The sequence below is a fragment of the Aspergillus candidus genome (assembly GCF_002847045.1).
Source record: "Aspergillus candidus strain CBS 102.13 unplaced genomic scaffold BDW47scaffold_92, whole genome shotgun sequence".
Taxonomy (NCBI): Eukaryota; Fungi; Ascomycota; class Eurotiomycetes; order Eurotiales; family Aspergillaceae; genus Aspergillus; species Aspergillus candidus.
This window is the reverse complement of record NW_020194097.1, coordinates 31,128-47,289: the sequence shown is the minus strand read 5'-3', so window position 1 is coordinate 47,289 and position 16,162 is coordinate 31,128. Positions and strand designations below refer to the sequence as shown.

The 16,162-nt window shown below is 47.8% G+C and overlaps 6 protein-coding genes across 6 annotated transcripts; 5 read left to right on the top strand and 1 right to left on the bottom strand.

The window, feature by feature from the left end:
• Positions 1–525: 525 nt before the first annotated feature.
• BDW47DRAFT_113978 (GTR/RAG family Ras-related GTP-binding protein) lies at positions 526–3,236 on the top strand. The gene is made up of 6 exons (XM_024814548.1): positions 526–1,069; positions 1,164–1,226; positions 1,811–1,899; positions 1,949–2,050; positions 2,107–2,790; positions 2,841–3,236. The coding sequence occupies exons 2-6, from the start codon at positions 1,221–1,223 to the stop codon at positions 3,016–3,018; spliced, it is 1,059 nt and encodes a 352-aa protein (XP_024667455.1). The 5' UTR covers positions 526–1,069; positions 1,164–1,220; the 3' UTR covers positions 3,019–3,236.
• A 1,188-nt stretch (positions 3,237–4,424) lies between these two features.
• On the top strand, positions 4,425–5,475 carry BDW47DRAFT_95378 (putative heme/steroid binding domain protein). Its single transcript, XM_024820302.1, has 2 exons — positions 4,425–4,771; positions 4,886–5,475. The coding sequence occupies exons 1-2, from the start codon at positions 4,529–4,531 to the stop codon at positions 5,384–5,386; spliced, it is 744 nt and encodes a 247-aa protein (XP_024667454.1). The 5' UTR covers positions 4,425–4,528; the 3' UTR covers positions 5,387–5,475.
• On the bottom strand, positions 5,447–6,296 carry BDW47DRAFT_113976 (40S ribosomal protein eS25). The gene is made up of 3 exons (XM_024814547.1): positions 6,217–6,296; positions 5,851–6,060; positions 5,447–5,762 (listed from the first exon to the last, which is right to left on the bottom strand). The coding sequence occupies exons 1-3, from the start codon at positions 6,251–6,253 to the stop codon at positions 5,740–5,742; spliced, it is 270 nt and encodes an 89-aa protein (XP_024667453.1). The 5' UTR covers positions 6,254–6,296; the 3' UTR covers positions 5,447–5,739.
• Positions 6,297–8,281: 1,985 nt separating this feature from the next.
• Positions 8,282–9,687, top strand: BDW47DRAFT_113975 (short chain dehydrogenase family protein). The gene is made up of 5 exons (XM_024814546.1): positions 8,282–8,486; positions 8,578–9,012; positions 9,080–9,177; positions 9,249–9,320; positions 9,371–9,687. Exons 1-5 carry the CDS (start codon positions 8,393–8,395, stop codon positions 9,617–9,619), a joined length of 948 nt encoding a protein of 315 aa, XP_024667452.1. The 5' UTR covers positions 8,282–8,392; the 3' UTR covers positions 9,620–9,687.
• A 1,449-nt stretch (positions 9,688–11,136) lies between these two features.
• BDW47DRAFT_113973 (putative 2OG-Fe(II) oxygenase family oxidoreductase) lies at positions 11,137–12,771 on the top strand. Its single transcript, XM_024814545.1, has 4 exons — positions 11,137–11,862; positions 11,923–12,029; positions 12,081–12,212; positions 12,265–12,771. The coding sequence occupies exons 1-4, from the start codon at positions 11,255–11,257 to the stop codon at positions 12,552–12,554; spliced, it is 1,137 nt and encodes a 378-aa protein (XP_024667451.1). The 5' UTR covers positions 11,137–11,254; the 3' UTR covers positions 12,555–12,771.
• Positions 12,772–15,051: 2,280 nt separating this feature from the next.
• BDW47DRAFT_113971 (putative DSBA family oxidoreductase) lies at positions 15,052–16,117 on the top strand. The gene is made up of 5 exons (XM_024814544.1): positions 15,052–15,171; positions 15,229–15,307; positions 15,384–15,424; positions 15,496–15,620; positions 15,692–16,117. Exons 1-5 carry the CDS (start codon positions 15,138–15,140, stop codon positions 16,088–16,090), a joined length of 678 nt encoding a protein of 225 aa, XP_024667450.1. The 5' UTR covers positions 15,052–15,137; the 3' UTR covers positions 16,091–16,117.
• The last annotated feature ends 45 nt before the right edge of the window (positions 16,118–16,162 follow it).

The window sequence follows — 16,162 nt, the reverse complement described above, 5'->3', positions numbered from 1 at the left end:
CTGAGGCCCGGCCGCCTCAGGCTGGAGACGGATGTGACCAATCAGGTGACCGGGACCGGCTATTGTGGACCACGTGGGATCCGACAAGGCTGGAGTCGTTCTTTGCATGGAATTATATCATAACACATTTGATGTATTATATTTAATTGATAGAATGATTAGTAGCGAATGGCACTGTCATGATAAGTCTAGGTATGAACCTATGAGGACGTCGGTGCTCGGACGAATAGAAGACCTGTCAATGACGAACCTCGGCATGGTCGAAATGACTGTTCAAACTGAAAAGTTGCAGTGACTACTCCACAGATATCAGACCCAGCAACAAGTCTATTGGAATGCCCATAACCTCCAGTTCTATACTACAGTAGATCATGAGCTCATTGCAGATCATCCAGTCAGGAAAGAATGATAAGGGAGAATGGGTTTGTTTCTTTGACAAATCCGCCAAGCCTTGGGATCGCCCACCGCTTTCGCTATCTCTGCCTGAGGTTCGCCCGTCGCCCGGGGTCTCCGCTCCATCGGTCAATCCACTCCATGCTGCAACTCCCGTTCCTACTCGCCTTCCTCGACACGACTTGCCAGAGATAGACGTCGTTTCCGCTCAAACAATCCCATCTCGCATGTATCCGCTCAATTGGAATTGCTGACGACCAATCTCTACGCTGATCTCTACCTAACATCATCCACGGCCAACATTTCCCCACCCTCCACATCCTTCCTGGTTCCCCTCATCTACCTCATTCATGTGTAGGACATAAATCCGGGGATCATCCAGGACCCTCTTACCACCCCGTCAATTTTCCTCCCCTTCAGCGTGGCAGAACAATTTGTCAACCAGCCATGATCGTCGGAATGTGCTGAACTATCTTTCGGATCCTGTGCAGCAAGGAGCTTAATCGTTCAATAATCCTAGGGCTCACGTTACACGGTCCCTGACTGGCATTGTCCATGCCATTGAAGGCTCGCAAAAGGAAGTAAAATATTTGGCATCGTATTACAGATAGTCTACTTCTTTCCATCTTATTTCCAAGCTCTGAGAATCGACAGAAGAGCAACAGCGTTGTTGTTGGTATGTTCCAGAACGTTGCCCTCACAGAGGATTCGCGAAGATGGGTTAGAGCGGGCATTGCCAGATAGAACCACGAAGCTGACTTAGCGTCCAGAATCATTTTATGCTTTATTTTCGGATTTTGTAACCTATCGATCAAGGATCTCATATCATGGAGGTAAGAAGCTATTTTCTTAAATCTTTTTTGGGATATCGGCGTTGCTCTTGTCGAATCATGCATTAGCTGTGGCTGTCCCGATCTTGCCATGACGATGACGTGGTGCGATGGCAGTACCCCTGAGATACCTTCATTGTATCTTTACCTAAGGGGTACCCGAACATGAAGACGCTATGGCCCTCTCGGTTGTAAAATGAGATGAACGCCCCTTCCGTGCATTTCCAGGAGTATGCAGCTTCCCGTTGCTATCCTGACCACAGCCATGTCATCTTCGTTGGGTATCGCAAACTGTGCTTTGGTACCTATGGACCCCTGTCTCTCTTCAGCTGTTACAATCCCGTGATCATTTGTCATTAAAAAGAAACTGTTTCTATATGTTTGGTGGTTTATCCTGTCATTTCCCTACTCGAAACCCGTGACCCCTTGAAGTCCGACTTCTGCTTTTCATGATTACCCCATTACGCCACGGGTCCAGGTACCTGGACCCTGGCCCCGAGAGACATGTCTTCGCCGAATCCATGTTGCATGGCAGACCTCGCGTGTGTAAATCCAGTGCTGAGCTAAATTTGGGGGATCTCCTACAGGTTGCGAATCAGTCGGCGGCCCCGTCCGCGCACGCGAAGAGCAAAGCTCAAAATGCCAAACCGCGTCTTCTCCTCATGGGACTGCGCCGGTAAGTCTCCTATCTGGCATGACGAGTACTGTATACTGACCCATCCTAGGAGCGGAAAGTCCTCCATTGCCAGTGTTGTTTTTCACAAAATGCCTCCAAATGAGACACTGTTTTTGGAATCAACCACGCGCATCCAAAAGGACTCTATCCAGTAAGTGGACCTAGCTCTGCTGTGCCGGGATCTTGTGCTTACCCACCACCTTCTAGTTCGTTCATGGATTTCCAAGTGTGGGACTTTCCCGGCCAGTTGGAGTACCTGGAGCCGTCATTCGACTTGGAGGACATCTTTGGTAGCCTGGGTGCCCTTGTCTGGGTGATCGACGCCCAGGATGACTACTTGGATGCGGTCGCGCGCTTGAATCGTACAATCCTGACGGTTCAGCAATATTATCCCAACATCAACATCGAGGTGTTCATTCACAAGGTGGATGGGCTGTCGGATGAATACCGCACGGATACATTCCAAGATATTGTGCAGCTAATTTCGGACGAGCTTAGCGATGCGGGATACGAGAATGCACCCGTGCACTACTATCTGACATCGATCTACGATTATTCCGTCTTTGAGGCCTTTAGCAAGGTCATTCAGAAGCTGATACCTAATCTATCGACCCTTGAGAACCTGATCAACACTCTCTCCAACAACTGCGGCTTCGAAAAGACCTATCTTTTTGATGTGCTGAGCAAGATCTACATTGCATCCGATACCAGGCCGGTAGATATGTCGTGCTACGAGATGTGTTCGGATTACATCGACGTGATCGTGGACATTTCAGAGCTTTACTCGTGGGACCATCCCGACCGCAAGCCCAGGGGCGAGCAGGGCCAGGAAGCCGAGAGCCACGTGGTGCTGCATGATGAGACGATGATACATTTGCTCGAAATGAACAAGTACGTGATGTCGTTCCCAGTAAGACAACGAATCCCGCTGACAGTGCTAGATATTTATGTCTCGTTTCCGTCATCCGCAATCCTGAGGCGAAGGAAAAGAAAGGGCTGATCGACATGAACTGCCGCACTTTCCAGGAGGCGCTGAATGATGTTTTCTCTCGCAGTTGGGAGCAAGACCAGGACCATGAGCCAAGAATAACAAAGGCGTCAGGGCAGCCAGACGAATAAATCTAAGTGATCAAGTACCCGTTCGATTTCTTGCGCCGTACGGTTCCTTGTAGTGGGCTGGTCTGTTTTCGGTCACCACCTCTCCTCCTGTGTGATTTGGTAGAACTCTGGTAGTTCTCTGATGATTGCATTGTTGAGTTCACAAGTGGTGCTTAAATATTCATGCGACCGATACCCTAGCAATAATCCACAATTAGCCATAATGCTGGCAGCCTTAGGTAGAAAGACAGACACCTCAGGCACCAAGACAGCCGGCACTAGGCGGAGACTTGGCCCACACTTTTTTTTTTTTTTCCCTGTCGTACTACAAAAAGCTCTTCTTTCCCTCCTTCTCATCTCTTTCCCATAATATTTTCTTGCCAACCAGACCGGCAAATCGACCTGGACAATGTCCCCAAACATCATGTTGTTTGACCACTAATCGCAGCAGGGATATCCTACTAGATTTATGAGCAAGGTAAGCAGTGGAATACACTTGTTTTCTCCTCTTCGCGACTTCTTATCAACCACAATACCCATCACCCATAATTCCCTCCCATATTCTACTCAACACCCCTTCTCGATGATGAAAAACTTCCTACATTCGCAGTTTCCACGCTAGCCGTCGATCGAACCTAATTCAGACGTGCACTGTGCGCATAACTTCCTTGGATGTCTGAGAGAAATACCACAATATTCATTTGTCTATAGTTTTATGCTTTGGATCATGCTAACGTGGTTTATGTTCAGGTCTTCTAGATACTGGCTGGTACAAGTTGGAAGTGAACATAATATAGAGGGTTGGATGGATAGTCGGACTTGGTCGATACGGCAGGCGACTTGGATAGACAGGTTGCGTTTTGGTTGGAAACGAAGTAGCCTTGTGCTTATGAATGAAAGATATTCTCGAAGTAATTCGATGTCATAATAAATAATATGTATCCGTGCGTCTTAACATGTCACGCAACGAGCATTCGTCGGGATGAGTGCTCAATAGAAACATTATTCGACTTTTTTTAGCACTTCGTTTCTTCGCCGTCCCACGACTCAAAGACTTCCCCCCTTGCCCTCCCCCTCGCGTAAACCATACTCACAAAGAGCCCGCCGAACCGTCGTCTCCGAGACCCCCTCAGGAGCGCTTTCCATAAGTGCCTTCCACGAGATCCCAGGCTGTTGACGCGCTATAAGCGATATATATCGCGTAGCAGGACCACTTAGTTTCGAAGGCCCCCTTGCGAGGACAAGATTTGACATTTTGATGGAGTTGAAAGCGCTGTTTTGTAGCGTAAACAGTGGTTTGGTCGATATTAGGGGTCTACTGTAGAGACGCGTTTGTTGTTCATGGTTAGTACCTAGGCAGTTTACTGGAAAGGCCTCGGTCTAAAAGAGCCGTCACTTGTTTCACCATCTACCGCAACGCCGAGAAAGCACCCATCCCAATGACTTTCTTCTTCTCCTCGATCGATCCCCCGACTTCATCCCCATAACCTAATTTTACGATACTGGCACCGCCAATTCAGCGACAGTGACCATGTCAGACCTTCGCCAGCGACAGACCGCGAAAGCTACCTCCAAAGCACCATCCTCGTCCACCACCCCCCGCTCGAAAAACAATGGCAGTCGCGGCGGCGGCATCAGCGTCCTGGATATCTTCCGCGTGCTGCTTACCCTGGTGGTCGCTTCGTGCGGTCTGTCCTACTACATGACGGGCGAGTCTGTCCTGTGGGGATATCGGCCTTGGTATACGCGGTGGCCGGTTTTGAAGCAATATTTGGTAGGCACCTCCTATTTATATCTACTCCATTACAACCTATCTATCTATGTATCTATCTATCTACACACACACCCAACCCATCAATAAAAGCAAAACAAGCTAACACCCCCCCAGCAAGGCCCCATCCACCTAACACCCACCCAACTCACCCTCTACAACGGCACGGACACCTCCCTCCCCGTCTACCTCGCCGTCAACGGGTCCATCTTCGACGTCTCCGCCAACAGAATGGTCTACGGCCCCGGCGGCAACTACAACTTCTTCGCCGGCCGCGACGCCACGCGCGCGTTCGTCACTGGCTGCTTCCAGGAGGACCTGACGCCTGATCTGGACGGCGTTGAGGAGATGTTCATCCCTGTTGATGACGAGGGCGACGATGCGGGGATGACCTCTGGGGAGAAGAAGGTGCGTCGTGAGCAGGATCGAAGGCTGGCGAGGGCGAGGGTGCACAAGCAGGTGGCGCATTGGGAGGGGTTCTTTAGGAATCATCAGAAGTATTTTTGGGTGGGGGAGGTCGTTACTGATGGTGAGGGCGAGGAGAAGGAGAAGAGGGTGCTGTGTGAGGCGGCTAGGAAGCAGAGGCCTCTGAGGAAGGATTTGAAGGGGAGGTCGTAGGTTGGTAGATTTGTTGGTTGGTTTTATTGAGTAGTGTATTGGTTATGTTGTACACTGGGTGTACAGTTGCATATAAGTCTGTTTCTTGTTTGTCGTCGTCTTGTCCTCCATCTACGTGCTATGTATGTCCCCGCGGACATCAATCAACGTCTGTTCCTACTCCTTTTTGCCTCCGCTACCGTACGAATCTGTCGGGATAGACTTCCGGGATTGATTTATTTGAATTTTTTGTCATTCACTCAGATACAACCATCATTCGCCCGCCCAACTTCGAATATTGATATCATTCGTAGGTAAAGGGAAACACAAGCAAAACCGCGAGAAAAAGAGGAAACCAGCGTTGTTCGAAACGTTTACTCGGCGGTGGGGGCGCGGGCTGTACCGTCGGTCAGCATCTTCCATATTTCCTCTCATAGAACACCGCTCGAGCGATCTCGAGCGACAGGTGGTGGGGAAAGACATACTGTAGATGTTCATCTTGGAGTGGCCGACAACCTTCTTGATCTGGCCCTTCTCCTCGAGATCCTCAAGGGCCTTGCGGGCAAGGCTGCCGTTGATCTTCAGACGGTCGACAAGGGTGGCGACGGTGATCAGACGGTAGGACTGGACATCCTTGTTGAGACGGTCGGCGGTGGCCTTCTCGAGGACGACGGCGTGCTGGGCCTTGTCCTTGACTGTAATTCGATACGTTAGTCTTCAAACCCTTTCTTCATAACCTCCACCATAGCGGTTCTTGCGGTCTCCGAATCATCCCAGGTGATGTCCACGTTCCATCCCCTCGTCGATGGGAAACAAAAAAACACCCTGGGGGAAAAGTGTAGATAACGTACCCTTGCCCTTGGACCACTTCTTTCTTGCGGGGGCCATTTTGTCTGTGATGCGGTTGTTCGACGACGGAAAGAGCTGCGCGACAATCGATCAAATCGAAGTGAACTCGCCCAGAGCCTACGGTAGAGTGTGAAATTCCCGTGGGGCGTGACTCAGCCGCACGTGATGGCAAACCCTAAGCCCTCATCCGCTGTCGGTTAGCGGGGGCGCTGTGATTGGTTGGTGTCTCTACTCTTGTCCCGTCAATCAGCACTGGTGTCCGATAAGATAGGGCCCGATAAGATAGGTATGAATCGTGCCTGAACTGGTGTTTAGGCGTCTTTTCTTATATTCAGGTGTGTCGATAGATCCTCAAGATGGCCAGGTTCTGTATATGTATTATCAACTAGAATTTTTTTACTTTTATTTTTATTTTTTATTGTTATTATTATTATTATTATTTATTATTACCATGGTCATTATTCATTGTATGCTATCAGTTTAGGAATGCGAGTTTCATGTTGAAAAGAAGTTAGATCTCATTGGGCTGTAATAGAAGTCCTCCTGTCGCTTTATCACTAGGTAGTACGAATGGTCATGGCTCGGACGAAGCTCGGTTCCTTTCCACCCTCGTTGTAATCCTGTGATTCAGGGCATATCTTGGACAAGAAAAACGTCTCGCGTAAACATGTATTGGCAAAGGCCTATACAAGTATTCAAAAACTACACGTAGCATTTTGCATATAAGTGATATTATCCCCGTGTTCCTGGTAGTATATCTCTTGTACCTTGACCATTGGGTGGTAAGGCCAGTCACTAAAACTTCAGTAACTAAGCACCGCACCTAGTTTTTGGAAACTCGTGCTTCGGACATTTCGTAGGTTAGAATCTTGTGGTATTGTCTTCCATGTGTTGACAATTTATCAAGTTCAATAGCATGAACTGGCAAGACTCTTCAGTACTAAAGCATACTAAGATCTAACATCACCTGGGTGACCAAGACTGATTTTAAGTGTCATAGTATATATCATTTTTGAATATCTACTTGAAAAGTATCTAGCCAGAGAGAGCTAAGGCGTAAGCTATCCAGGATCTCGTAGTGTGTTCATGATAAAGCTGGAGTCATATCCAATCAATATTATGTCGATCCTGACATGCCCATGTAGGCACTCGCATAACTTGAAGAATGAAACACATGTTGGTGTTACACACAGTATTATGCCCTATTCCAAAGATACTGCATGTGTATTACTGATCGACACACATGATACATAGAAGCATGCATTATCAGTGTAGCATTGCGCTGTTTTGCTGACCTCAAACAGTGTACGAGATTAAGCATAGATTGTTTCTGTGTCACTTACTTCCAATTCATAGGAGATATGATTACCTATCTCACAGAGAAATCTTCGGTATCTCTCTTTCGAAATATGTAGTTAATTGCTGGGCTTCCTACCATTGTAGGGATATCACCGAGTCCTGGCCTTAATGCTGCCATACGGATTGAGCCGGACCCTGTGATGCTTGATGCTTAGATCATTGACATTTGTAAACCCGATTAAATATACAAAATGTTCCAGCAATAATACTCCGAGTTGCACCTCGGAGTTTATTTCAGTTCCCCGCAATATTGAGCCTAACTATGGAGACGGCCCACGTTAGATCTACCAAAGTAGCATGAATGCTATTTTCATGATTTGGTTGCAAATGCAAAGACGAGCATGAATTCATTATCACGATCAATGCAAAACCATAGCTTCTCTGGCTTATATTCAGAAGAATAGACTTAGGAATATATTGTTAGTAATAAATCGTGGAGTATGTTGAACTGTACTCTGTTCGCTCAACGTAGGCCTTCACCCGATACATAGAGGTAAGAGAAATCACAGATCCAATATAGCTGCAAGTCTACACTAAGTTCCAAATGAAGAAAGTGTAGGAACTTGATCGAGCTGAAATAATTGTGATAAATCGACCAAGAAGAACTATCTATAGTACAACAGCATCACCGACGGGCCGACCCGAGCTCGGCGATTCACCGTCAGTTGGGCGTCGGGGAAACGACAAAACACGTCACCTACCTTGTCAGCCGAGGATGGTCCAGAGTCCCTCACTTTTCTTAAAAGCGGAGTTTCCCTGATTCAATGGATTAAAAAAAGGACTCTAGTTCTCTAGAACATCCTCGTATCATACTTCAACATGTCCTCTTCTCAGCCTGTCGCTCTCGTTATCGGCGCCTCGAGGGGCATCGGCCGCCAGATCGCTATTGATTTGGCCCGGTCCGGCTACAAGGGTATATCAATTCCTACTATTTCTCATGATCTCTTTAATTACCATGACAAATCAAAACATATATATCAAGGTATAGTACTGACACAAACCAGTAATCGTCGCCGCAAAAACAACCTCGGACGCCTACGCCCCGGGGAAGCCTTTCCCCCCAGACCCCAACTCCCCGCACTCAACCATCAACACCGTCGCACGTGAAATCGTCGAAGCTGGCGGCGAGGCATACGCCCTCTCTGTCGACGTGCGCCATGTCGGAGAGGTCGAGCGTTTGGTGGTAGAAACAGCACGTTTGTCTGGCGGCCGCCTGGACGTCCTCGTGTACAACTCCGGCGCGATCTGGTGGTCGTCTGTGGCGAAGACGCCTACGAAGCGGTTCCAATTAATGCAGCGCGTTAACCCGGAGGGTCTCTATGCAGCTGTGCAGGCGGTGCTACCTGTGTTTGAGCGGAACGGGCGGCGCGGGCGCATCGTGGTTGTGTCGCCGCCGATCTATTCGCGGTTTTTCCGGGGGAAGACGGCTTATGCTATGGGTGTGTCACTATTTATTGTTCCGCTTACTTCATTCAAATCTGATCTTGTATTGACTGGTTGGTTTAGGTAAGGTGGGTATGAGCGTTCTGACGCGCGGTCTGGCGATGGATTTTGAGCGCCAGGATGCGAGGAATATGGCCATCACTAGTATTTGGCCGGCAGTGGTAGGTTGCACTCCTTTTTCTTGAGCTCTATGTGGGGGGGACAGGCTGACAGCTGGATGGAATGTGACTAGTCCATTGAATCTGCCGCAACGGAAATGACCAGCGCGAATAACGAGTCTATGAAACGGGATCTCCGCAAACCTGTACGTTTCCTGTTAAAGTATGAGAGAGCCCAGCTGATGAAATATTACAGACTATCTTCTCTGATGCCATCTTGGCTATCCTCGATTCTCCCGCGCAGAAGGTCAATGGACTTTTGACGCTCGACGAGGACTTCCTACGTCAGCATCGTGGCGTGACGGACTTTTCGAAGTATTCGGTTGTGCCCGGGTCGAGCCCGCGACGAATCATGCCACAGGAGCTTCCGTCTTTGGAGGTGGAGGAGCAGGATGACGAAGGGAACAGAATGGATAGCGTGGAGATGAGGAAGGCGAAATTGTAGAAGGGTTATCATTTCTTTAGTAGTATCATTTGAAGCATGCATAATTATGAATGAAATATTGGTTTTCACTTTTTGAAGGGTACTTGATCCGATTGGAGCATTCTTCGAAAGCATTGCGCGTAAATTGATTCAGGTAGAAGAGAGAAATGAAATATCTATGTATTCGATGGAGTGTGTCAGACCTGCCCACGAACTCAATATTACAAAATTTCTGGTCACTCATGCCCTAGTTCAGCGGTAAGGCTCACTTACAATGTCTCGAAAGGGGAATAATTAGGGTTTCTATTCCGAAGAGAAACCATTAGGCCTTGTATACTGTGAATCCCATACACTACCTCTGCACAACCAATGTTCATCATGGCTAAAGCTAGCATATACCTACGGACCTGTGCATTCATACTATTGGATTATTCGATTACAAAAGTAGAACCTCTGACAGTATATACTGTAGGCCATGGATTCGTGGACATATGACCTATTTCCCTCCCAGTATACCCACCCAGCCTCACCAACTCAATCACGTAATAGAGGTGTAAAATAGACAAAATCTAGTCATTGCAAATAAACATTGGCCCTTTTTTTAAAATGTATTACGTCGACTCTTCCTCAATTGGACGATAAGGGAGGATACGGTCAGACGCTCATCTACAGCAGTGGCGTATGCGAGTGACTACATCGAGGGGATAAAAGTGCGCTTCAGAAACCGGAAATCACCTCAGAGAGAAGGTCCGCTGCTGCAAGAGTATCAGCTGCAGGGTAACACACTTGATACGCAATAATTTTTATTCGTAGATTGAGATGTTGGCTGAATCTTTGTCTCAGTGGGTAGGGATTTGGATAGCTAACAGTCAGAACATTGGCCCTAATAGGTTAAGGGATATTGTAATGGCTGTCTGACACACAACTCAATGATGTAATGAGGACTATAGGTACGAGTTACCTGAAATAATGGAACAAGATGCATGTCTACTGATCCGGTACATCTTATGGCGGACCCAAAAGCCTTATGACGCAAATTATGGCGCCCCTTAATTTGGTATTGGCAGAAATCGAGGCTGCGAATATCTTGTAGAACATGCCAAGGGGTTCATAGAAAGCAAAATCATGGATAAACAGTTTTGTTTCCCCAATTGTGAGACAGTGCATACAGACAGTGCCACGAATTATAGCATCAGGATGTCCCTCTCCTTGTATCCGGGGCACGTCTCTGGTGAAAAAAGTCTGCCACGGGCGGACATAGCCTGCTTTTAGATAGACTAGTGACATCATTCTCTGACGCGGATAAAGTCAGATCTTTCTAATTCTAGATAGAGACACATTACCTATCTTGAGTCTCCAATGGCGCGACGACGCGAGTTCTCCGCAGTTAATGTGATGGAGGGGGGCAATGGTCATGAGAGATAAGTTGGCTCAGCTTGAGGTCAAGCGTTTTGATGTCAATGCAACGGCCGTAAGTGTATTTATACGGGCTCATCTCCTCCCTCTTTGTGTACTATCATCAACTACAGGAGTGAAAACAAAGACAAAGCATCTATCTCATCATCAGATCGGATAACTTTTCTCATTCTGTGCCCGCACCTTATACGCTGCCGACCTTAACCAGACCCCGTATCAATCACTAAGATACTTAGCACTATGGTTACCTCTCAAGGCATAGCCACTGCGGCTACTCCCGCAAAGCAAGACCTTGGAGCCACCATGCCGCCAAACTATAACGCCCGCCCCGGAGAGCTGCAGACATTTGAGCTTCCGGCCCAGGTCAGTGGCACTCCAAAAGATGTCGAGCTGGGAAAGGCGTTAGTGGATGCCTGGCGCAGTGATGGAATCCTCCAGATCTCCATGAAAGACACCAAAAAGTCTCTTATGGATGAGGTCTTCGATGCCAGCAAGGGATTCTTTCAAAAGCCTCATAGCGAAAAGGCGGCTTGTGTTGACTCGCAGAGTTATTCTGGCTATATAGCGTCCGCTGAAGAGATTACGGACGGTATACCAGACTACTCGGAGATCTTTACTGTCACCAAAGATTTGGATTTGTCTGAGCCACGGGTGAAGAACCACTGGCCCTGCCATGGCCCGTGTCCATGGCCAGACTTGGAGATGAAAGATCCCATGGAGCAGTATATGGAGTACCTTGGCCAGAGCGGAGAGAAGCTCCTCCAGCTTATAGAGTGTGGACTCGGTGTCCCACCAGGATCTCTGACCAACTATACAAGCGATGGCTGGCATCACATGCGTATCCTCAGGTATATCTACCAACTTTCCAATTTAGCCGTATTCAAGACAGAGTCTGACGAGGTGTGTAGGTTCCCCGCCGTGAGCAACACGAATGGGAAAGGCAAAGAAGGTCGTGGCATAGGCTCCCATACAGACTACGGTCTGCTGGTCATTGCTGCCCAAGACGAAGTGGGAGGTCAGTACCCGGATATTGCAAACCACGAGCCGTTGCTAATAGCAGGATCAGGCTTGTTCATCCGCCCCCCTTCAGCCGATGAAGCTACTGCAAATTGGGAAGAAAGTGCAGCAGGATTCCACGAGGACGACTCTGGCTGGGTTTACGTGCCACCAATGCCCGATGTTTTCACAGTATTCCCCGGTAAGCTAGCTCTCCAATCAAACATCGAGCTGCGTGACTCACGGTTAACTAGGTGATATGATGCAATATTTGACCGACTCTTATCTCCCGTCCACACCACACAAGGTGGGCCTTAACACTCGTGAGCGCTTTGCATTCGCCTACTTCCATGAGCCGAGCTTCCAATCAGTGTTGCGTCCTCTCCCAGGATATGACGGGGGGCAGAAGCCTAGGGAGGGTATTCATTATGGAACGCATTTTACGAACATGTTTATGCGGAACTATCCAGATCGTATCACTAGCAAGCGAATGATCAGAGAGAATAGACGAGAGCTGCTAACCAGTCCTGAGCTGAGGACTTAAGCATCGGGGATGCGTGAAAGCAGGATATTTGCTTTTGGACCAACGATCATGCCTTCAACAGGTGAAACAGTCGTGGGCAAAAGCATGGAGTTGGGCGGCCCGGCCCGATGACTGAATGATGGATATTTTCAACCTTCCTTTATCTGATAATGTTGCAATTGCGCTTGATTATTCTTTTGGAGTATCTGTTGATCTTTTATTTTTATGCTCTGAAGGCTTGCTAGGTCCAACACTGGCATGTTTGATTCCAATCATTGATGATGCAATTTGATCTAGTTTCTCCAAGAATTCAATAAATTGACTTTCCCTAATACATTGCTCAGTTACTACGTCAATATAGATGTGGATCATGACTGTAGGCTTGACCAGGGTATTGGATTTCATATCGGGACTATGCTATTCAGCATAATGCATGCCTGGACGGATGGGTACATCCAGTAATTACACCCTCCAACAGCATTTAATTCTTGGTATCACGCTACTGGTCAAAAAAGATTTTATGTCAATGCAGGGTAACGGAAGAAGAAGATCCATGACTAGCTACATGAACATGCATGAAGGCTTCGACTAGCTGATTTCCTTACCAGTAAGCAATGGGTTGCATCACGTATTATGACTGAGTATAGGTATATATAACAAAAAAACTTGCTATGTTCCTTGTGAATTAAACGCCAACTATACAATATGCAAGATTAGCTGTGAATAACAGATATCTATTCACGTATCATCGCATACTTGATCCAACTTCCTCGTTCAGTCAATGCCCAACCTGCTTTTCATCATATCCATGTTTTAGCAGAACTTTGATATCCCTGTTCTGACTGCAGTTTCCATGAATATCCTGATCTTGGGATGCATGCCTCAGCAAGGTTATGCATTTCCGGTCCAGTCACAGTCTAAGAGAATGCAACCCCCCATCAGCCCCAATAGACTTCAAACCAGGGGGTGGTCGATGCAAAATAATGATTGGAAAGCTGGGCTGCAACAGCCCCACAGGATGCATGTCCTGAAGAACACCATTCAAAAAAGAAAAAACGAATTAATCAGCGGCCCGTCAGGCCGTTTGAATGGCCAGTTAATTATGCACTCTCAATTTAGTCTGCTCAGTTCCAAGGACTGAGACAAGGACTCTGACCCCACCCTACACAAGCAAAACCATCGAAATTGTCGAGAAATGTCATAACAACAGCCCTTATTTGGCGGGATTCAAAGCAACCACCCCTCCATAACAATAAAGCCCTCCGTAGTGTGATTGCCGAACTTGGAATAATCAATTGTGGGATGCTCTTCTTGTATATTCGGCTTAAACAACTCCACCATAGCATACACCCTCCTTTTATAGAACTTTCCGTTTGTCCCCCATCCTTCGTCTCGATACGTTGTCATGGACATTGTGAGCCCCTATACCATTGCCAGCTCATCGCCAGCGGAGTTTCAGAAAGCACACTGGTAAACATAGCAAGTACGTTCAATAATATAGCTCATACCAGCCGCTAACGTCATATATGCCACATGGGGCTCCTTTACATTGGCTGCTAGCCAGCGGACCGGACCTAGTGTGACCGGATACTGCCGGTGGTTCTTGGTGTGGTGGATGAGAATCATTGGACGGGAAGAGCAGGCTGACGACTTGCATCTGCAGGGACACGGATTCGGAGGTGATCTGCTCCTCCTCCTTCTTCCATCTTCTACTTGTGGTGTCGTGTGTGGGTTGGAAGGGGGTCCGCGGGGAATGAGGAATTCAGGTAGGGGGAGCTGATACGAGTTGATCTTGTGAGTTGAGTGGCTGGAAGTTTCGTCTGTAGTTTGGAGAGACTAGGAAGTAAATGAGGGAGGGCACCATGACCCAGATGAAAGATATATGTAACGAGGACTATGAGGTGGACTTAGACAATGCTCCAATTAGTGGACTTGCGGCTGGATAATGGGCATATCACGATGAGCCACGGCCAGGCTAGGATTGTCTGCCTTGTATCATGCATGTTCGGATTCGAAAAATCCGGACATTCCAAAGAATTGTACCGCAAAGAATGCTTTCACGGCAGCCAAAGACGTTAGGTATACTTGTTGCTGGTTGACGAGCAGTGCTAAATAGACCTTGTTGGACATGGCGGGGGGGATAAATTTGTGAACTTTGATAGAAAATATTGCAGTGTTGACCCAGAATTTGCAGTAAGCGAACAGCGATATCTTGGTGATATACAGGAATAAATAGAACAATCGGACTAATCTATATGGGGCTCGGAATCATGATTGACGCAGGAAGAACAAGGAAAACAATTCCGTATTATTGAATGTACCAGGTGATAAGACAAGACAACCAAAAAGACGTAGAAAACAATAAATCGGGGGAAAACTCCCCGTAAGAGCATAGACTATAGTATACTCCAAGGCCATCAGGCCCCTCACGGAAAGCTGCCCAGCCGACCCGACGTCGGCAACCGTGTAGATCGGCAGCCTCGGTTCCCCACATGGTCACAGCATCAATTCAACATCCACCATACCCGTGCCTGGGAATAAAACACTTCTACAACCACCAATTCAAGTACGGATACACATCGTAAGAAAAGCAAGACAGACACAATGGGCAAGAAGATCGAGTGTTATCTGGATTGCGGTAAGTCGACTGATAAATCTGGATGGAAAGCCTAATTGCTAATCACATGCATATCAGTATCCCCCTACAGCTTCTACGCTCTCAGCTATCTCCAGAAAAACAAGGCTGCTCTGGAGAGTCTGGGTGTGGAGATTGAGTATGTTATCTATCATCCTGATATATACCTTACCAAATACAGACAGAACCCAGAATTCTATGCTAATACCTGATAGATACATTCCTGTCTTCTTGGGCGGGATCAACGTGGGCAGCGGTAAGCCACCAACCCATCAACCAATACCAAAGTAATGAAGTGAACGAAACCAACACATCTCTTGATCAAAGGAAATAAGCCCCCCTGGACTCTCCCCGCAAAAGCAGCCTACTCCAAATTCGACGGCCAACGAGCCCAGAAGTACTTCGGCCATGACTTCCAAATACCCTCTTTCTTCCCCATTTTGTCTCTACTGGTATACACCCTCCTCTCCTTACCCAGCTGTTGTATATCCCGCCAGACAGGGTGATTGCTAACAAAAAACAGCCCCAAAGAGCCCTAACCCACATCAAGAAATCTTACCCGCCACCAACCCTCGAAGCCGCCTTCATCGCCTGCTACGACACAATGTGGAACGGCCAAGTCGACATCTCCAAGCCCGAACACCTAGCCACCGCCCTGGGCAAGGTCTTCCGCTCCGAGCAGGAAGTCCGCGATGTGATTGTGGCCGCGTCGTCCCCGGAGATCAAGGCGGATTTGTCGGCCGTGACGGAGCGCACCGTCAAGGAGCTGGGCGCGTACGGATGCCCTTGGTTTTGGGTGACGAATGGAGAGGGAGCGTCGGAGCCGTTTTTTGGGAGCGATCGGTGGCATTTTATGTGGCAGTTTTTGGGGCTGCCGTTTGAGGATCTGAGGTTGGTTCCTGATGGGGCCTCGAAGCTTTAATTTGTTTTGTTTGTAGGTTACCATGTGAGTGTTGGGTGTATATAGTGTGAGCTTCTTGATTATAGTTCATAT